Genomic DNA, 22831 nt, shown 5'->3' on the forward strand with positions numbered 1-22831 from the left:
AAACAGTTACATTATATATTGCACTAACCACAGATTAAAGCAGCCTTTTAAAGACAGTTTACAGAGTGCATTGCTTAAGTTAATGTAGAGGTGATCAGAGAAGCATAACTATACATGGGAATCAAGTGATTTTCGGTCACCTAGCCACATATAAGATATCCTGGAAGTCATGGACAATTTGCTTATAATGTTTAGATTAAAAAAAACAACAACAAAACAAACAAAAATAAATCCCCCAAACCCACATACATAAACTGGTCAGTTACCATACTGATGAGAAAACAAGATAATTTGCCTCTCACAGTTAACATTACAGTAGATCCAGTAGACCCATCTGGCAGTAGCAGACAACTGTTGAAAACTGAATGATAGAAGTTCCACAGCAGAAAATTAGCTGCTCAGAATAACTCCTTGACACCTTTCCAAAGGTCCTAATCAACCTATAAAATTGTATAGGTTGAGTTTACCTAACATTTTTTCTTCCAATATTGATACTGTTGTAGTCAAAAGTAGTGATTTAATAGTTTTTATTTTATTTTATTTTATTTTATTTTATTTTATTTTATTTTACTTTATTTCAGAGAGATCAATCACTCTGACAAGATATTTCTAAGGACTTTTGGATTTGTTACTTCCTGTGTCTAACACAGGAAGTCTGTAATACTTCAAGATCAACTTTGAAACTTAATTTTTCTCATTCGCTTACAAAGAACAAAAGGGTATTTGATAAGGTCAGGCCAGTGGCTACAACAACTGTGTTAAAACTCATTTGTTTCTGTCCTTTAAGGACACGAGTTATTCTTGATTATGGATCTTCATAGTCTGTATTTTAAAACTATTCAGTGCACAGGCCAATGGACAAATATTCTTCACTATACTGCAAAAATAGAATAAAACAAAACTGCTGGCCCAAAAACAAAACTGATTTTAGTATAGTATAGATAATCCTTCATTGTTCTGAGATTTTACTGACAATAGATATCTTTGTTATAATGTCTAATTAGCAGAATCAAGAACATCCAAAATTGTGTTCATTTAGAATATCAAGTGTAAACACTAAGTTATCAACAAGAGACTTACCACACTGAATGTCTTCTGATCCAGTTCTTCAGATTCTTCAGATATAGGAACTGGTTCACTAGTTGCAGTAATATGAACTGGAATATCCAACGATGGAACTTTTTTATTTTTTTCTTTATTTTCAGATTTGATTTCATTTACCTAAGAATAAATATGAAAATGTATCTGATCAGCAAACCTTATTTTTCGACTGGAATTATACTGTAATTAGGCAATCACCATAATTACTGCATTCTCTTCAGTTATAGCAAGAAAAATATATTCTGACATGCAATTATGGTACATTTTATTTTCTCTCTCTGAGGGATGGAGAATGAGAATGGAAAAGTTATGAGTTTCTTATATTACTTGCATTCACGGTCATTAAGCTATGCATCTTTAAAGGGGCAATTTCCCATTTCATTTGTCTGTAGTTGCAAGTGGTAAAAATAAAATTTCAAATGACGCAAAAGATTTCAATGTAATGACAACTGTGAAGTGATCCAAAATACATTTTCAACTCAAAATCATTCACAAAAGCTGGTGGCCTTTTCTAGTGCTATAAGAAAAGTAAACCTAGTTACCTTCTCTTCCTTTACTTCTTTTTCTTTCTGTGTGGATTCCTTTACTTTGTTTTCTCTCTTTTCTTTAATATATTTAAATTCTTTCTTATCCTCCTTTTCTTTTTTCTCCCTTTTCAAATCCCTCTTAATTTCCTTTTCTTTTGTCTCTCTTTTTTCTTCAGCTTCCTTTTTTATACCAATATCTGGCTCATGCTTTTCTTCATTTTCTTTTTCTGCTTTTACTTTTTTATGCGGATGTTTCACTGAAACAATCTCATCCTGTGATACACAAGCATATATATCACATCAAACTGATTTCTTAGCTATACAAGTTTTGTAACCATAAAATAAAAATTTACTTTTTTTTTGTGTGTGTGTGATTTCTTAGGTTTATTACCTATCAACTAGAGCTGGATACAGTTGCAAAGAAAAATAAGGACTACTTACTAATTTCCTTGATGTGACACAAAAAAAGTACTGATTGGGCAGTAGTAATGGGGGTGAGAGATTAAGCCCATTTAACTTTCATATCCCCAAAGAAATCTGCCCCTGTAAAAGGTAGTTAAGCTTTAAAGAGCTAAAAGCAATAAGGAAGTAGGCATCAGAAAACAGCTGATTTTTGAGGGCACTCAAGTGATGGTGAGGATAAAAGACCTCTGTTCTGTTTAGCTTTCTTCTAGTAACTTTTTTACTGACCACAAATTAAACATTCACAGTCAAAGGAAAAGGGAACAGAGTTCCAACTTGCTCTTTTCCAGAGGTGTTCTGAAGAATCTGGTGTTCTTTTATCTACCTTCAAAGTCACAGAATTAGGTGAGCAACATGGCCAGCCCCTAGACTTCATCATCTCTAGGGAACCTGCTTTGGCAGGGGGGTTGGACATGATGATCTCTTGAGGTCCCTTCCAACCCCTACAATTCTGTGATTCTGTGATCTGTTTTGTCCCCTGTCCCCCCCCCCCCCGTGATTTCTGCTGTGTGATAGATTTAAATAAGTGACCCAACAAAAGCAGAGGCCTAAAGGAATTAATTGGAAGTAATAAAAATATAAGAAAGTTAAGTAGTCTATTAGAATAATGAAACCCTTGACATATACAGGAACATTCACTTGTATGTATCAAAACATCATTTATTCATGCTGTGCTTTCTAATCAAGCTTGATTTTTTTTCCTGAGCCTGGAAAAAGTTGCTACCTGAAGAATCATTATCAGTAGTAATAACGGATTAGTCAGAAACATTGGAGTATTTATGATATGAGTTTTCACGTTACATTAAAATTACATTTCTAGCAGATACAATGCTCAAGTGTTTAAAGAGCATTGAAATTGCATGATGTCACTTGTAATTGGACTACAACATTCTTTTAGGACATAATAATTTGGACAACTAATCATAAATGCCTCAGCTACAGACTTATCATTAAATTAAAATAGATACAGTCTTCCATGTGATTATATTGATGCAATTTTATTTGCCACAGAAGGAGAATGCCATTCAAGTGTTTCAATTTTATTAAATCAAACAGAAGATCAATTTGAAAGTGTTACTAATAAAGAACTGAATAACCCATACCATATGAAAGATGTTTACCTCATTATCTTCACCAGATTTTTCTGAGGGTGGTGACGAGGAGTCACTTTTTATTTCTTCTTTTATTTTTGCAGCCTTTGTTGCTTTACTCTTCTTACTTCTTGTTTTCCTCCTCTTTGAATTGCCCTGAATGCAAATAGGTGCCTTTATTATGTGAACTGACAAGTATCTGCACCATAGTTACAGAAAAAATTGTTTTTATGTTAAATAAAACATTAATTTTATTTGTTAACACTAACGACTAATACTGTTCTCAGGACTGGAGACTGAACCTAGCGCAACAGTAGAGTATATATACAAATAAGAGGCAATAAAATAATATTAAACTTGCAATTCATTCCTCGAGTTAGTCTCATATAATGTGATTAGCAATATGGAGAAAATTGCACAAAGAGTAGAACTAAGGAAAAAGAAGGATCTATTGATATGCCCATAAGCATAATGTTATCTTGCTACTGAATGTCAAGATTTACTTACTGCACTAGCAAGTCTCTGTGCTTCCTTTCTTGCAAGGTCTTTATTCAGTAATTTAATGAGGTAGTCTGCACGGGTCTGTAACTGCTTGGCCTGGGGTTTCTTGTCCGGATCATCAGGTAAAATCTGAAGAGAGCAATGGTGGTATCAACTATAAGTACACATTATCAAAATTGGAAGCTGCATTTAAAAAAAAAAAAAAAACGTAGAAAACCAATTCACTCCAACTACACCTGGCAAACATAACAGCATACTTGAAGGAATGTATAATTTCTTGAACATTATATATTTTCTGCAAACACACAAATAATGTAGAGTCTTGGAAATGGCCTCACAAAATTTACAGTAAACTCAAAAAAATAGCCTCAAATTTCTGTTTCCAATTTCATAGTTTATCTAAGAAATTCAGAGCTCCTGTACCACTGTCATCCACAGATCTAGTTCTGACTTGTGCTTCTTCTAAATGCAGAACTCATTACCACAGAATATTTCTGAAGCCAAAAATATAAATGAGTGATTTCATAAAACAGGCAAAATTATGGAAGGCAGGGGTACGATATCATTAAACAGATTTGGATACAATCCTGACCTCTCAAATCCCAAAGCTACAGGTTGTTGACAATGTCACTGAGTTTGCTTCACTTCAGTCTTTCCCTAAATATCTGTTTCTCACTACTAGGCAGACGCTGCACTACTACTTGTCTAATGAACACAGCTATTCTCATATTGTGAATAAGAGGCAGTTTCAAGCAAAGAAACTGTGGATGGGAAAGAAAGGAGGGGTGAGAAAACCAAACCAAAACCCCAAAATATCCTTCCCTCCAAAAGATCAAGAATAAAATTAACATAACTAGAGCATCTAAAGTAGGGAAACAACAGATGGAAGAGAGAAAATTCAAGTGACAGAGATCCAAATACACAAAGATAATGTAACAGACTATAAGAAGGTATAATTCAAATGAATATACAAGATCTTGAATTCTAATAGATGTACAACAAGAATACAAAGGAGTACAACTGTCCTAACTTCTGTGCAATTTCAGCGATCAGAAAATAAGCTCTTTCAGTAACTGATCTTTTTAGCATTATTACTTAAACATCAAAAAAAAAAAGTCCTTCATGAAATTTCATAGATGACATACCTTCTGCGTCAAACTGAGATCAGGATCCATTTTTATCATTTCCCAGCTGCCATAACCATACTCATAGATACCTATTAACAGATTGGAATCATCTTCCTTACCCCAATCTATATCAAAATGAGCTGCCTTGGTGTGGCATGGGATGACATATCTAGTAGAAAAAAAAATAGAAACATAAATAAGCCACCTTCTCAAACTTAGCAAGGGAGAAAGGAACATGCTAAGAGCAGAAACAAAAATGTTACACCACTAAAATGCTGGTATATTTAGGTAAGTAATCCAGATAACTATCATAAGATTTTCTTACAATTTCTATAAAATATTTATTGAAATCAGTACTGAAACAAGTTTTAAAGCAGATCTAGATCAAGATATAAAGAACAACAGATATCTATCTGTGGTCATGGATTAAGACAGAATTGGTTAACAATGAAGACAAGCTTAAAATATCACTCTTGTGTAACTGCTAACTGAATAAGCATAGTCTAGGGACTGTGATACAGAAGGTAGCAAGCTAAGAAGTTCAGAGGGCTGAAACTATCACCAACAATTGGTATCTGTTCCCCTTTGACAGATATTGCTTTCCCTCAGGCAGAGGTGACACAAAGCAACTCCTCAACAAGCCTAATTTCTACTCTGAAATAATTAAGAGTAACTGAACCCAGGCCCCAGTGAATACAGTTCAGAAGCCAAAGCAAATACTGGCTACAAAGGAGAGGGAAGAAAGAATAAACAAAGAATGTGGATCAGATTATGCTACCAGTTCTTACAGGAAATGAAGCAACACTGGTGTCCCAGCGTGCTTACAGTCTGGACTGGTTAAATATATGCTTACAAGCCTCGAATAATTTTCTAGATTATTGTTTCCTTTAGGAGGAGAATAAAAAAAATACCTTTTCCTTTCTTCTGGATCTAAAGGAATGGATTTGTGCAATGGTGCCAACTCTTCTTCATGGGAGATGACTAGCTTTGCATTCACCTGCACTCCTGATATTCGGAATGTTGGGCCTTTAACCTTCCCAAGTCCACCTCCTTAAAATAAAGGACAAAACTGTTAAAATATTCAGCCTTTAGGTGAATGTTATACACAAACGTAAAGAAAAAACAAAATTGATAATATAGCAGATGACATTCAATTAGAAAAACTTTTTCTAAACAAACACTCTAAGCTCCAGAATCTCAAGGTCTTCCAAATACTAGTAGATTAATTACAAATTTCATGATAAAACAAAATCATGTCACATTCCACTGTGACAAAATACACAGGGAATGGGGATTATTTTTTAAATTCACCAAGCACACTAACATTTTTGTTTCTGTTTTCCCCCAAGAAAATAAATGTTATAATCAGACCTTAAGAATAGCTCATAACACTTGACACTTTTTATTCTGCTTGCCAACTCCCAAATACAATTTACCTGATCTTTCTTGTCCAAAGGCATTGTCCCTTAAAGCCTTAATGCATCCATTATGTACAAGTTCTCCCAGACGTCTAAGGTCTGTTTCCGATTTATCAACTAGCTCAGCATCTCTAGCTATAGCATCTAACCTATAAAAAAAGAAGTATGGTTTTATAACTCTAAAACATTAGTAACTACACAATCAGAGAACCAAGGAATACCTGAGTCTCTGGGACCTGGGATTCCTGAGGGCCAGCCTTGATGGTAAAGACCAAGGCAAAGAAGGCATTCAGTACCTCAGCCTTTTCCCTGTCCCGTGTAACCAGGTTCCCCATCTTGTTCAGCAATGAGCCCACATTTTCCCTAGCCTTCCTTTTGTCACTAATGTATTCATGAATGACTCCTTCAGACTTTGAAACTAGAGTAGTTATGAAATAAGCTAGAATTCACCCACACTTGCTATGCTGTGTGCATTTTTAATCCATGCACTTAAAAGTATCTATAGAAAAGAATACAGAAAATATTATTTAAAAAAAGGAAAAAAAAAATCAAAAAAAAGGTGTTTCAGATATTAGAGGACAATACAATAGGAACTATAAAGGACCCTAACTATACAGTTTCAATATATTTCTGTATATTCTTTTGAAAATAAAAGGAACTATTATATATTGTATGATCATATAGAATATAAGTATTGTTAAAGAAAATGAAGGTGATAATTTTTTGGAGAATATGGAGTAATACAGAAAGCTTAAAATAATAACTGACAATAAAAATGCAAAACTGGTAGTTACAGTGCATAAAACCATAAGCTTTTACCATACTATCAAACAAGAAAACTGAATGATCGTCACTAATGTGGATTAAAGAAGCTAATAGGTAAAGTGTAAAAAAAGACGAAGTAGTCTTCCAAAATTGAAAGGTTTGTCTTTCTGTCTTTCTACATAAATACCACGTATGAAGAAAGGAAATAATTTAATTTTATGTTATAATCAAGGCAAAAAGTTGGGTATACTATTATCTCTTCAGCCTAAGGATTTTTGGTGTACTGATCTAATTTTAATGTAAACCAGATTCCAAATTGCTACACAAATATAATCAAATGAGTTTACCTTTCAAGTGGGCCACCAAATTTCTTGTAACTCTTGATAAATCTAGTAACAGAAAATAATTCTGCAGTTAAAAACATATGCTTAACTACACCGGTTTCAAAATTTATTTGTAAAGTCTTAGTACAATGCTATATGGACAATGCAAAGAAAAGAACTAGAGAGACCAGGGCAGGTTAGCATTTCAATTAACCCACATTTAAAGCCAGAGTTCTGTTTGGTTTATTAACTGATACAAATAAAATAGAAAATATAATTCATTTCAAAGGTTACTTTACTAGTTTCACAAGTCAAAGCATTCAGCAACACAAGGTGTTTAAAACAAAAGTTTAAAAATTTAAAGTTTAAAACAAAATTCTCTCAACATTTTGTAGGTATTTCCACAAAGATATACACATCCTTTCTTCAACTACAGTTTTTAGGTAAAATGATGGAAAGTTTACATGTTTTTTTAAAAAAAAAAGCTCACCCACTGTAACAACTGTTTTTGAAATCACTGCCTTCAGGGGATGCAGGAAGAATAACACATATTAAAAGACTGTAAACAATAAAGAATATTTTTCCAACCCAATTTTATCCCTCACCTAAATCTGTTCAAAATCTGGATGTGATAGTTCTTTATCTCAGCACCACAAACTACAAAAAGTAAAGCTTTAAATACCTAGATAGATTGTTTTCCATATTTTCAAACTCATAATGATAAAAAAAAAAAGTCCCATTAAGCACATGTCCCCCCACATCTTACCGTCTAATCTCTGCATCACTAAATCCTTTAATATTTTCTCGAGGAATAGTTCGTGGTCGTCCACGTTTTTTTGGTCGTTTTCTTTCTGAGACAGAGTCACTATCAGATCCAGAATATCTTCTGCTCCTACTGCATCTCCCTTCATTTCCATTAAAGCTAATCTGGAATTTCAGAGTAAGTAGTTCAAAGCTATGTGACTAAAACATTTTATTCATTTGTTATCTAGCCCATCAAAAATATGTATTGGGGGGGCACACGCAAAAACCATCCAACACAAAAGTACAAGCCAAAAAAACATCAATGCAAATATCAAAGAAAATTGGTCAAAACCCAGAGATACCTGTTTTGCACAGTTCCTCATCCTTGGGAGCATATATATTTCTTCAAGTTCTTTTTGTCTTTCTTCCTCTTCTAATCGTCGCCGCTGGACTTCTGGAATGATTTCTTCCCAACTTCTTAAATTTTGTTCTGGTTCCAATTCAATGTCATCTTCATCCATATTGGAAAAGTTAGCTACCTTATGTATTGGAACATAAGTATTTTCACAAAATGAGTACATGGTTTTATTTAAACAAGGAGTCAGCAACTAACTTTTTAAGAAAACTTAGTTTGGAATGGCATATTTTATTTATTTATGTATACAAAATATATACATATAAAATAGTTCATGAATCATTGTCTTGAAAGTAATTTCATACGTGAAATGCACACGCTCCATGCAACACATCTGAATATACATATGAGAATATTTTTCTTCTTTTACAAGTTGACTAATATAGAAACACTATGAAATACCTCCTTGATAGCTGTGTGATTGTTGTTTAATTTCCTTCAAAGCAAAGCTAACAGTATTTGAATGCTCAAGCTGATGTAAAATTCTGCATTATTACGCAGAACTAACCAAACATTAATAAACTGTAGAAACCACAATATATTGCAAATGAATGAGCAGCAGGAAGGTGATTTAGTACTCTATCTAAAGAAAAGTCCTTCCCCACTTTAAACAAAAAACAAACAAAATCACACACACAAAGAGATACAAGGCACACCCACAATTTAGACCCACCATAATATTTTAAGTATTATCCAGTTAAATACATCTGGAATTCAAGTTTACGTATGTGTTGAAAGGAATTCCTAAAGGTCATCAACTAAGAAATCCAAACTTCATTCTGTTTTCAGAAGTGCCATAGTTGCTTAACAGTGTAAAGCATTAAATGAAGAACAGCCCTCCCCAGTATTACAATCATTAAATCAAAGACTAATGTATTTGTAAATGTCTTTCTTATTTTGTTAGCAGAATACATTATGCATTTTTAAATGTTTGCACTGGTGGTAACTATCCTGTATAGGTGAAAAGACATTCTATGCGAGAGTTGACCTATTGTCAACAAATTGACAATTTCATAAGAAAGAAAAAGGTTACACAAAAGGAAATAAAAAGTAGCATTTATAAAGAAAATCATGATTATGGGAGGAGGGAGGGAACAGAGCAATACCTTGAACTGAGAAAGTAACTCATCTCCTACAGTTAATGGGCCTGGCTCATTTTCTCGAGTTTCAGCCCTCTTCAGGATTTCATCTATATCCATTTCCTGAAACAGAAGTTGTTTCTTTTTATAACAAAATAATTCATACATATTTTTCAGTTGTTATATCCATAAAGTGTAGATGCACTGCTCCATTTACCTGAGGCTCCTCTTCCTCCCCTTCAGGTTCTTTAAAGAGTTCCTCAGCACCAAACTTCAAAATTGCTGATAACTCTTCCTTATTAAAAGGTGTTGAGCTGAAATACGGGAAATTTCAGAAAAGCATTTTATCTTTGAGAATTTTTTCAAATTACTATAACCATGAATTAATCAAGCTTCCTTCTGACTGTTAAATAAAAGCTATATTTAATATGTAAACAAAAATATAGAAAGACATTATACTTTGCAATCTTTACTTATAAGGTTGCTGTTATTTTATTATTATATTATATACTGTTGGGGTCAGAGGACTACCACCCATTCCTACTCTTTCATGTAGGGTCAAATAAGGCTGCAACCAGATGCCGAAATATCAAAAAGGACTTCGTGTCCCCTCAGAAAGATGTTGAAGGGATTAGGAGTGCAAATAGTGTTCTCCTGTATCCTCCCAGTTGGTGAATGGGACCCAAGGAGACAAACAGACCAAGTGAATGACTGTCTGCATGGCTGGTGCCATGCTCAAGGTTTTGGGTTTTATGATCTCAGATGTACTTTTGAGAGACCAGGCATGCTGACACTGGATGGGGCACACTTGACCAAGTGGGGCAAGAGTGTTCAGGGCAGTAAGCAGGTGGGACTTATTAGCAGGGCTTCAGACTAGATGAAGTGGGGGAAGGGGATGTACCTCTTAGTGACAGAAAAGAACTTGGGAACACTGACACTTTAGGAAGCAACAGGGGAATACCTGTGAATTGTCCCAAAGGAATTAGGAAGGGCTCCTCTAAAAAGGTGATACAGCCAATAGCCCAGCTGAAGTGCCTCTACACCAATGCATGCAGCAAGGGAAACAAACAGGAGGAGTTGGAAACCATGGTCCAATTAGAAAACTCTGACATAATTGCTATCACGGAAACACAGTGGGATGAATCACACAACTGGAACACTGAAATCGAGGGCTAAAAGCTTTAGAGAAGATATAGACAAGGAAGAAAGGGTGGGGGTGTTGCTCTCTATGTTAAGAAATGGAGAGTTGCACTCAATGGTATTATGTTCAAGTGGAGGATGATGATGTCCCTCAGGGGTCTTTTTTGGGACTGGTACTGTCTAATATCTTTATTAAAGACATAAACAGTGGGATTGAGTGCACCCTCAGCAAGTTTGCAGATGTGACATCAAGCTGAGTGGCACAGTTGATAAAACAGAAGGAAGGGATGCCATCCAAAAGGACCTGGTCAAGCTTGAGAAGTGGGCCCCTGTGAATCCAGTGAGGTTCAACAAATCCAAGTGCAAGGTGCTGCACCTGGGCCAGGGTAATCCCAGACAGGAGCACAGACTGGGAGAAGAACTCATTGAGAGCAGCCCTGCAGAGAAGGACTCGGGGGTTCTGGTGGATGAAAATCTTGACACGAGCCAGCAGTGCACACTTGCAGCCCAGAAAGCCAACTGCATCCTGGGCTACATCAACAGAGGAGTGGCCAGCAGGTCAAGGGAGGTGATTGTCCCCCTCTACTCTGCCCTCGTGAGGCCCCATTTGGAGTAATGCATCCAGGTCTGGGGCAAAAAAAAAGCACAAAAACAAATGTGGACCTATTAGCAGGGGACCAGAGGAGGGCCATGAAGATTATCATAGGGCTGGAGCACCTCTCTTATGAAGAAAGGCTGAGAGCTGGGGATGTGAGGTCCATCTATAAGAATGGTTGTAAGGAGGAACCAGGGAACTACAGGCCTGTCAGCCTGACCTCGGTGCCAGGAAAGGTGATGGAGCAGGTCATCTTGAGTGCAATCACACAGCATCTGCGGGACAATGGGGGAATCAGGCCCAGTCAGCATGGGTTCATGAAAGGCAAGTCCTGCCCGACCAACCTCATCTCCTTCTATGAGTGGGTGACCAGCCTGGTGGATGAGGGAAAGGCTGTTGACGTAGTCTACCTAGACTTTAGCAAAGCCTTTGACACAGTCTCTCACAGTATTCTCCTGGAGAAGCTGGCGGCCCATGGCTTGGACAGGTACACTCTTTGCTGGCTGGACGGCCAGGCCCAGAGGGTAGTGGTGAATGGAGTGAAATCCATCTGTTGACCAGTGATGTCGACGATGAGTGGTGTTCCCCTGGGGTCAGTGTTGGGGACCACCCTCTTTAATATCTTTATTGATGATTTGGATGAAGGAATTGAGTGCACGCTCAGGAAGTTTGCAGATGACACCAAGTTGGGGGGGAGTGTCAATCTGCCAGAGGGTAGGAAGGGCCTGCAGAGGGACCTGGACAGGTTGGATCGAAGGGCAGAGGCCAGTGGGATGAGGTTCAACATGGCTAAGTGCCAGGTCCTGCACTTTGGCCACCTCAACCCCATGCAATGCTATGGGCTTGGGACAGAGTGGCTGGAAAGCTGTGCAGAGGAAAAGGATCTAGGGGTGTTGGTAGATGCTCGCCTGAACATGAGCCAGCAGTGTGCCCAGGTGGCCAAGAAGGCCAATGGCATCCTGGCTACTATCAGGAATAGTGTAGCCAGCAGGACCAGGGAGGTGTTCATCTCTCTGGACTCAGCTCTGGTGAGTCCGCACCTCGAGTACTGTGTTCACTTTTGGGCCCCTCACTTCAAGAAAGACATCGAGGCCCTGGAGCATGTCCAGAGAAGGTCTACAAAGCTGGTGAAGGGTCTGGAACACAAGTCTTCTGAGGAGCGGCTGAGGGAACTGGGGTTGTTTGGTCTGGAGAAGAGGGAGGCTCAGGGGAGACATTATTGCTCTCTACAACTACCTGAAAGGCAGTTGTGGGGAGCTGGGGGTAAGCCTCTTCTCCCAGATAACTAGCAATAGGATTAGAGGGAATGGCCTCAAGTTGCACCAGGGAAGTTTCAGGTTGGAAATTAGGAGACATTTCTTCTCAGAAAGAGTAGTCAGACTTTGGAACAGGTTGCCCAGGGAGGTGGTGGAGTCACCATCCCTGGGGGTGTTTAAGGAAAGGTTGGACGTGGTGCTTAGGGACATGGTCTAGTGGGTGATATTGGTGGTAGGGTGATGGTTGGACCAGATGATCTTGGAGGTCTTTTCCAACCTTAATGAATCTATGATTATATTTTCAGCCTGGAGAAGAGAAGGCTCTGAGGAGACCTCATTGTGGCCTTTCAGTACTTAAAGAGGGCTTATATAAAAAGATGGAGACTGACTTTTTACTCAGATAATGATAGGACAAGGTGGAAGGGTTTTAATCTAAAAGAGGAGATTTAGATCATGTGTTAGGAGAAAATTCTTCACTTGGTGGATGGTGAGGCACTGGAACAGGTTGCCCAGAGAAGTAGTGGATGCCCCATGTCTGGAAGTGGTCAAGGCCAGGTTGGATGGAGCTTTGAGCAACTTCATCTAGTGGGTGGCATCCGTGCCCATGGCAGAGGAGTTGGAATGAGGTGATCTTTAAGGTCTAAGCCATTCTATGATTTTATGATATAACACCTTACCATATATTTTTTGCCTTTTGTTAACCAAGTGAAGTGACTTGCACTTTTAATAAAATAGTCAAGTATACTTAACTCTAAATTGATATGTAAGTTATATAAATATACCTTGAAGGAGTAGAGCCTGTATGTAGTACAGTTTTCCCTGTAGTGTCCATTCTCTGAATCACTAAGTGATCTAACACCATCTTTTTCTTGGCTCTTTCAAGAATATCTTCTTCTACTGATCCTTTTGTGACTAGCCGATAAATATTAACCTATGTATATTATAAATAGGCTTTACTTACATGCTCACAAATTACACAGGAAAACAATATTCAGATAAGATTAACAACAACAACAAAAAAAAACACACCTTGAACAACAACAATGTTAGTCCTTACTTCTAATCTTCTATCTCATTGAACTAGTATTTCTCATATGAAACCAGTCAATCACATTACCATTGTCTCTACGTAAAGTTTTTTAAAAATAAAGAAATTCTTAGACCTCTCCTCTTTAAACTTCAATGATTAGGCACAAGCATGGCCATAAGGAACAGTGTCATATCTGATTATTACTTGAAGTCTTTTGCAAGAAAGAAACCCAAAGAGAACTACTAATTATTTATCATTAGGTAAAGGAGATGTGCCTTAAATATAACAGTTATTTTCTAGGATGACATGAAGCCAATGAACATGAGACAAGCCCAGAACTCTTCTCTCTACTCTTCCATATACTACAGCTACTATGCCATTTCTCCATATAGGGAGAGATTTATTTATTTATTTATTTATTTATTTATTTATTAAAAAATGTCAAATGAGCATTATTAACATTTTTAGACATACCTGGCAAGTTCTAGTTATTCTCAAAATACACAAAGACTGCGATGGCCAGACAAACAGCTTATGGCTACTGTGTGAAACCCTCCTTCAGGTTTGAAGCTTAGAAGACAAATATGCATACCTGTTTTTTCTGTCCAATCCTATGAGCTCTAGCCTGCGCTTGCAGATCATTTTGTGGATTCCAGTCAGAATCAAATATAACTACAGTGTCAGCAGATGCCAAGTTTATACCTAATCCTCCAGCTCTGGTAGACAGCAAAAAGCAGAAATCCTGAAATTATAAAATAAGAAATAGCTTTATATATGTATTAGTCATAATAATGCTTTGTGGAGCGGACTATCAACTCATACACTATCAAATAGTTCTTCCATAGGTGAAGCTTCTTTGAGTATGAAGCTTAAATATATATATATATTTAAAGAAAACTAAGCAGCTATGGCATAAGAGGGAAGATTCTTGAGCATATAAGTAACTGGTTAAGAGATAGGAAACGAGTTCTGTCAGGGTCAATGCTCTTCAACACACTCAGAAACAATATGAAAATAGTATGATCAAAGTTTTCAGATGATATGGAATTATTCAAGGACAAAGGACAACTATGAAGGACTGCAGGAGGATCTTATGAGACAGGCAATAAAAAAAAAAGCATATGAAATTCAAGATAAAGAGAAATAGGAAACAATTTTGAATATTAAATACAGTGACAAGTAATAGCAAACCATTAATGCACAGGAATGAGTCCTTGGAGTTGTCATAGATATTGAGACCTTCACTCAGTAATAGTGAAGAAAGTTGATTAGGTAAAATGTAGTTTTATGGATTATTAGGAAAGAAATAGAGAATAAAACAGGAAACAATTCTGTTGCTGCACAAGTCTATAATTTACCTCCTTTTTTGAATACCATGTGAAGTTTGGATCCCCCTTCATCTTAAAAAAAAGTACAGTACAACTACAAGAATTCCAGAAAAAGGCAATGATGTCTATATTAGAAATTTACATACAGAAGTTAGTTCTGTTTTAACAAATATCTGAAGATTATGTTATGAAATTAAGTCCTTCCTCCTCAACCATAACATAAATATAAGCCCAATAGCAACTGACAAATGTTATGCTTCTATTGCTGAAAAAAACCCTGTCAGTGTTGAACAGAAGACCTAAGATTATCAAAGGTATGGAATGGCTTCCATTGTAGGAATGCTAAATAAACTAGGAATCTTATAGAAGTACACGATGGCTATAAATCAGTTCTTCATTTTCTTCCAGGGCAAGGAAATAAAAAATAGTAAATGAAGATAACAGAAGCCAGGTTTAAAAAATATTTAAAACAATTTTTCTTTATACAAGGATATACACAACTCAGTTCTGCCCATTCCCTAAGTACTTGTTCAATGTCAAAGGCTTATGCAAAAGTTCAGTGCTCCTGTAAAAACTGAAGGACTAAGTCCTACAAAACAAACAAACAAACAAACAAAAAAAACCACAGGTTAAATTCTTCAGTGTTTATACAGTACTGAAAATTACTTTGATAAAAAGCACTGTCAAAAATCTAAAAAGGTAACTTATGCAGTTATATTAGTTAAACGTCATTTTCATAAATTCTGTTTCCTATTTAACCTCTTCTCAGAAAAAAAAGAGTTGTAAATCTTGTAATATATAGGTTACCAATAACAAAATTTCAACATGATACATCCCTTACTTTTTTCTGTCTTCATTTTTTTGGTAATATTTGTTATATTTCTTGGGAAAAAAAATAAAGCTGTATAGATTTAAAAATCACCACCCACTAATATCATACCTCTGATCCTTCTGCATTAAAATGATCCAGTGCTTGTTTCCTCAATTCCCCTTTTATTGATCCATCAAGTCTCTAAAGAGATCAAATATTACAGTTAAAGAGGAACTCTCATACTATATTCTAATCAGAGCAACTTGAAATCTCAATTGCCAAAACAATTAGGGGCAAGGAGAAGAGCAATGTAACATTTTACACCACCTTTCTAATTTATCATTTTAATTTCAAAACACCATTTATCATATAGTCTTTTTCTGTACATAAAATTAAACTTTTATAAATCCTTCTACTAAAAAGGACACTTTTCCTTTTCTTAAGCTAAAGTGGCAAAGATCAAGGCTTCTTGGCTACTACCAGCAAAATTCCTACCTGAAAAGGAAATTGACGATACTTCAAATATTCTGCTAGGATGTCTAGCATCCTCACCATCTGAGAGAAAATCAGTACTCTGTTGCCACGTTCTCGTAGACGAATCAGTAGCTTGTCAAGAAGGATTAGTTTCCCACTGCTTCGTATTAAATGCTACAAAGATAAGAAAAGGTGTATTGCAAAATTAGTTCACCTTAACACTAATATACACTGCAGTTGGTTACACTTTTTTTTAAGGTTTTTAAGGTTTAAGGTTTTTTAAGGTTTAAGGTTTGCTTTCTTGTCTACTGGAATGGGAAGAATGACAGAAATTCTGACATTCCCTTAAAAATATGTTTTAAAATGTGCACACAATAGTCTCCTAGAACTAAATAACGCATTCAGATGTCCATACTATACCACTATATACATTTACTAGTATGCAGCATTAATTGAATATGAAAGTTTAATAAGGACTTAGTCAGTCCTGATCTCGTAAAAACTCATTATAAAAGCATGGAGTACTCTAATTGGAAGCAACAGGAATACTAACTAGCATGTTTTAAAGGAAATGCATTTCTCAGCTTTGGCTAATAAAACATCATCTTAACGTTTCATTAAAAAAAGTAAGCAAATAAACTGTGCTACAAGTTAGAGCAGTTGAGATATAGACTCAATGTTTTCCTACCAAATAATCATTTGGTAGGAAGTAAGATTACGTTACTAATTTAGTACTACTTACTCCTTGCTTTCCATCTTTTGAACAGAAATAAGCACTGCTATTTGACCCTCTAATTATTTTTAAACAGTAACTAATCTGTCAAGTTTCTCAGGCAAGTTAAAAATGAGAGGAATCTTGTTTGTAGAGCCCAAGAGGCTTTAGATGGCTTATAGCATTATACATGGTCTGTTTTGAAAGTAGTAGGACTCATTTTTCTAAAAAAAAATTATTCATGAGAATAGAACAAACGATTAGAATTTTTCAAAGTAGCACCCTTCTGCATCTACACACTGCTGCCAACGAGTTTTCCAGTTTTTGTACGCCTCCATGAACGCCTGGACCGGAATGCTGTTTAGCTCCCTCGTCACGGCCTCTTGAAGCGCCTCTACCGATGCACGATGCTTCCCCTTGAGCGCTGATTTTACTCTCGGGAATAGAAAAAAGTCTGGCGGGGCCAAGTCAGGGCTGTAGGGGGGCTGAGGCAGCATTGCCACCTTGTGCTGGGCAAGATACTCCACTACGCGGAACGCTGTGTGGCTCGGTGCGTTGTCATGGTGCAGCCACCAATTGTTGACGATGGCTGGGCGGACACGAGCAATGCGTTTTCGCAGTCTTGTGAGGACTTCCATGTAAAAAACTGCATTAACTGTTTGTCCGGGTGGTACAAACTCTTTGTGGATGACTCCATGTCGATCAAAAAAGCAAATGAGCATGGACTTTTGCTTGGATTTGCTCATTCGTGCTTTCTTGGGGCGTGGGGAAGCAGGGGTGTGCCATTCTGTGCTCTGCCGCTTACTCTCCGGGTTATATTCAAACACCCACGTCTCGTCACCAGTCACTACATTGTCCAAAAAGTCGGGCTCCTCATTCACATGATGAAGAAGATCCTGGCAGATCGCTTTCCGGTTGGCCTTTTGCTCCTCTGACAACACTCGCGGCACAAACTTCGCGCACACTTTCTTCATGGCTAAGTTTTCTTTCACCATCTCAAAAACTTGGGTTTGAGGAATGCTCGAGTCATCAGCAATCATTCTGATACTCATCCTGCAATCACGGTTCAGTAAATTTTTCACTCGCGACACATTTTCGTTGGTCTTGCTGGTCAAAGGGCGTCCGGAGCGGTCGTCATCTTCCACTCTTTCCCTACCTTCTCGGAACAGCTTGTGCCACTCAAAAACACCCGATCTACCCATGGCAGCATCACCGTAGGCCTCCTTAATCACATTGTGAGTCTCTTTGCCAGTTTTACCAAGCTTTACGCAAAATTTGATCGTGTATCGCTGCTCCAGTAAACGCTCCATGATTCTCCGTGACGAGGCGTTTCGACAGGTGTTCACAGTACAAACGACCTGCTCTCTTCAACGGCCGACAGCCGACTGCTGATTTTTCCCAGCGTTCCCAATATCCCCCTCCACCGATCCTGTGTGCGCAGACCGCCTCTTGTCCGCCCGTTCGCCCAGGAAAAAGCCAGTCCTACTACTTTCAAAACAGACCATGTACCTTCTCAGCTCCAGTGGGAACAACTAGAAGAGGAATTCAGATGCACATTGAATTTAATGTTGAAAACATTAGGCCTCTTTAGGTGAAGAGGCTCAGGATAGAATTATGTAGAATAAAAAAATTGGATTTAGGTGCTTTCATTCCTTTTGCCTGAAATGAGAAGGATGTATCATTCATAATAAGAGTTAGCAAAGCTTATTCAGATGAGCCAAGGAAATCATTATTAAAAATATGCAATTATTACAAATAATGGCTGAACAGTTCTAAAGAGTTTAATTATAATTTAGGTAGTTAGAGTGTGCCACGTTGTAAATTAAATACCCTTTAGCTTTGAGAAACACTTTATAATATAAAACACCTTGAAATCACAAGCTGTCACTGCATAATCTAGTAGTTTTGGGAAAGTCTTGAAATTATGAACTTCAAAGCTTACAGGAAAAAAAAAAAAAAAAGATCATTAGAAGCATTTGTGTTGGTATAAAATGCTGCCAGGTGCCCACCAAGCTGTTCTCTCACTCCCCCTCCTTGGCAGTAAAAGGGCAGAAATTATGATTAAAAAAAAAAAAAAAAAAAAAGAACAACAAAACTCATGGGTTGATATTAGGACAGGAAGATCACTCACCAATTACAATCACGATCAAAACAGACTCAGCTTGGGGAAGATTAATTTAATTTATTGCCAATTAATAACAGTGTAGAGCAGCGAGAACTAAAAGCAAACTAAAAACCACCTTCCCCCCATCCATCCTCTTCTACATCCTCCCCCTGAGCGGAGCAGGGGAGCAGGGAATGAGGACTGTGTTCAGTCTATAACGCTTCATCTCCGCCACTCCTTCACGGTCACTCTTCCCCTGCTCCAGTGTGGGGTCCCACCTATGGGATGCAGTCCTTCACAAGCTGCTCCAACGTGGGCTTCCCACAGGCTGCAGTTCTTCAAGAACATGTTTTCTCCACAGCGTGCAGTCCTTCAGGAACACACTGCTCCAGTGTGGGTCCCCCATGGGCTGCAGCTTCCTTCAGGGTATATCCACCTGCTGTGGCATGGGGTCCTCCATGGACTGCAGTGGGACAACCTGTTTCACCATGGTCTTCTCTGCAGGCTACCTGGAGCACCTCCCCCTTCTTTACTGACCTTGGTGTCTGCAGGATTGTTTTTCACATTTTCTCATTTGTCTCTCTCACAGCTGATGTGCAGCATTTTTTAAACTTTCTTAAATATGTTATCACAGAGGTGCAACTAGCATTGCTCATTGGCTCAGCTTTGGCCAGTGGTGGGTCCCTTTTGGAGTAAGCTCTTATCTGACCTGGGGCAGCTTCTGGTCTCTTCTCAGAGGATGCCCCTGCAACCCCCCTGCTACCAAAACCTTGTGACATGAACTCAATACAAGTACAAAGATTGGTTAACATTTACAAAACAAACAAAAAATGCAACAAAACCCTGAAGAAAAAAAAAACAACAACAAAACAAAACACAAAACAATCACGAATCATCTTTAGTAATGATGCTTACAGGTATTTTCATTTATAACAATAAAAATCAGACTAAGCTTTGGATGTTTATTACTTTTATTTCCTTTCAGTTTGGTTGTTTACAGGCATGCAGCGAACAGTGTTTGTTTACAAAAAAGCTTGAAGAGACTATGCAGATCACTTTCTGCTATCACATGGACTGTTGGTGCTTTGCCAGTCATGCATTTGCACAGAGATGCTTTATTTAGTATTGATCTCTCTATTATTCAGTTCTAGCTAAGAAATAAAGAAACAATTCACTTACCTGTAAAACCCATGATGTACATTTAATTGAGAACTTGTTTATTAATATTAAATGTTAACATTATATAATTCTATTAATATACTTTAATAAGAATTAATAAATTGCTAGAACACTACAAAATTTCTGCATGTATATTAGAGATGGAAAACAACTTTATAAAAATAAATTAAAAAACAAGGTGGTATTACCTGTAAGGCCTCCTGTTTATTATAGAATTCATTATCATCTGGTGGTTTAATGAGGTAGCAATGGTTACAACACTTCTTGAGTTCCATCATGATGTTCAAAAAGCCTGAGGTACTGCCTTTTGATCCTTTACTCAGGGCTTTATAATTCCTGGTTAAAATCCACCTATGATATAAAATGTGTAGTGGAAGTAATTTCTAACATGTCATATTTCCACAAATGGTAAGCTCTCAAAATATCATTTCAAATTGCATCATGAGAACTATTACACTTCATTACTTTTCATACAGACATCTAATTAAAATAGTGCGATTTTAAAAGTGTCATTACTTACTTGTAATATTGCTTCTGTAATGCACTCATTTCCATCCTCAAAATTTGCTCAACCTTAGCAGGTAAAGACTTTTCTACATCTTTTTTAACTCTTCTGAGTAGAAACGGTTCAAGTTCTTTGTGAAGACTTGCATAACCAAACTCTCTCCCTTTGCCATGCTCCTCTTCAAAATCTTCCCAGGAAGAAAACCTTCAACATAAGAAAGAATAAAGGGAGAATAATGACACAGTATGAATGACCTGAAGAAGCAACAGCGAAGAAACAGAACACAAAAAAAAACCATAAATATACCACATGCACACAAAAGCATATGGACTCATTCCCCACTCCCCTCTGTTTCATTCAATAAATTTCTGAATTTTCATCTCACAAGCAATTCTAAACATTTTGTCTGCAAATAGTAGAATGGAAGTTTCCAAACACTTTTGCAAAATGAAAGTTCAAAACAAACTACTGAATTTTAATTTCTCCAATGAAAGCTCTGCATTTTACTTTTCTGCATGGAAACCCAGGTAGAGGGTTACAGAAATTCCATTATTATATTTCTCAAGAGCAGCATGAGAAAAAAAAAGTTGCGTGGCTGGAGGGAGTGCAAGAGAACAGACCACTTTACATACTTCTTGCAGATTGGATGGTCTAGCTGAAATTTGATTATCCTCTGATATGTGCTAACAGACTAAGAAAATGGACTGTAAGGTTCTGAAGAAGTCGATGTAATGCATAGCTCCGAAATTGGAGCTACAGTGATTTGTATTCACAAGATATCTGAAAGGAACATGTGTTCTCCTTTATTCCAGATATAAACAGAAGTCACTACAGAATAATGTCAATACAATAAACGTATTGTATGCAAACCATAAGGCTGCCTGACTGAACTACTGTATATCAGGCATCATGGTACAAACTTGTTCTCATTAATGGTACTAACACAGAAAAGAAGACATCCTCAGCCCCATTCTGTTTCCATACAGTAAGTCCATGTGGTTTTCCTTTTAGATTAAGATATGTGCTTTCAGGGAAAAAGACGTATATCAATCAACCATACATCAATATCAATCAACCACATACATCAATCCACCCTTTTTGTGGACTGCTAAAACAGAAAAAGCAGCAACTGCTACCAGAATGACTTATCAAAAATAGAATGAAAAATAGTATGAAAAAGTATGTACATCTATTTTATATAAGATATTTAAACTGTTTCACGATGTAATTCTCTATCTCTATTGATTCTCCAATCACTAAAATATTCCACCATAAGAAACTTGATAAATAAATAAAAAGAACCATGTAAAACTCTTCCTTACTTTTCTGGCATGATGAAGTGCAGCAAAGACCAAAGCTCTTTGAGGGAGTTTTGCAGAGGGGTTCCAGTAATAAGAAGACGATGATTAGACTTGAAGTCTATTAAAGTCTTGTACAGAAGGGAATCATCATTTTTTAAACGATGAGCTTCGTCAACCCCTATAAACACCCAATTCAGACCACCAAGGAATGACTTAAAGAAATTGGGATGGGGGAAGAAGACATTAAACAAGTTAATATATTATGTAATTTCTGACATTTTACATGAGGTTATAAATCCCATCACTTTTTAATTTTAATACCATATGGACACCTATGCATTTTTAGCATCAATTATAGTTTTTATGTTTGCAGGATTCAACAAAAGGTTATGGAAGCATCCCAAGTTGAAAAGAAAAGAAAAGAAAAAGGCTAAATAAAGTTGATCTATAAATTTTAAAATAAAACAAACAAACAAACAAACAAACAAAAAAAAAAACAGAATAGACTCTCTTCTTTCCAGTATGTACAAACAAATGAAGTAAAGAAGTTCCACTCATTTGGCTTTCAGTTAAAATTTTCATATGCCATTAAGATTAACAATAACTCTATGGGCTACCGTCATAGAAATAGTAAGAATATACATACTACTGCACACACAAATACAAAGAAAACATGGATTTCAGAGTTGTGAATCACAGGTGTTTGGGGCTATGAGTTGGTTTGTTTTTTTTTTTTCAGTTCCTGGATGATAGTCTACAAAAAAGTAGAGCATTTTGAGAAGTGAAGAAATTACTACAGTAATGAGAAGCCCAAGCAAACTGATATGGAGAAAAAAAAAGGGG

The 22831-nt window shown here is 36.8% G+C and overlaps 1 protein-coding gene across 6 annotated transcripts in view; it reads right to left on the reverse strand.

Moving 5' to 3' along the window:
* LOC311426256 (chromodomain-helicase-DNA-binding protein 1-like) overlaps positions 1-22831 on the reverse strand; it is a 92608-nt gene that overhangs the window by 12482 nt on the left and 57295 nt on the right. For 5 of the 6 annotated variants that reach the window (XM_084502473.1, XM_084502470.1, XM_084502469.1 and 2 more), the window contains 19 exons: positions 22010-22200; positions 20703-20891; positions 20371-20533; positions 16209-16361; positions 15843-15914; positions 14167-14316; positions 13327-13475; positions 9771-9867; positions 9581-9676; positions 8422-8598; positions 8082-8242; positions 7340-7381; positions 6246-6376; positions 5721-5859; positions 4828-4978; positions 3689-3811; positions 3212-3337; positions 1644-1901; positions 1081-1221 (listed from right to left, as the gene is read on the reverse strand). In XM_084502473.1, coding sequence (XP_084358599.1) covers positions 1081-1221; positions 1644-1901; positions 3212-3337; positions 3689-3811; positions 4828-4978; positions 5721-5859; positions 6246-6376; positions 7340-7381; positions 8082-8242; positions 8422-8598; positions 9581-9676; positions 9771-9867; positions 13327-13475; positions 14167-14316; positions 15843-15914; positions 16209-16361; positions 20371-20533; positions 20703-20891; positions 22010-22200 — 2709 coding nt within the window. The remainder of the gene's footprint in view (positions 1-1080; positions 1222-1643; positions 1902-3211; positions 3338-3688; positions 3812-4827; positions 4979-5720; positions 5860-6245; positions 6377-7339; positions 7382-8081; positions 8243-8421; positions 8599-9580; positions 9677-9770; positions 9868-13326; positions 13476-14166; positions 14317-15842; positions 15915-16208; positions 16362-20370; positions 20534-20702; positions 20892-22009; positions 22201-22831) is intronic. The other variant, XM_084502474.1, reaches the window with a different exon arrangement.

Source organism: Aythya ferina, assembly GCF_964211825.1.
Source record: "Aythya ferina genome assembly, chromosome: W".
Lineage (NCBI taxonomy): Eukaryota > Metazoa > Chordata > Aves > Anseriformes > Anatidae > Aythya > Aythya ferina.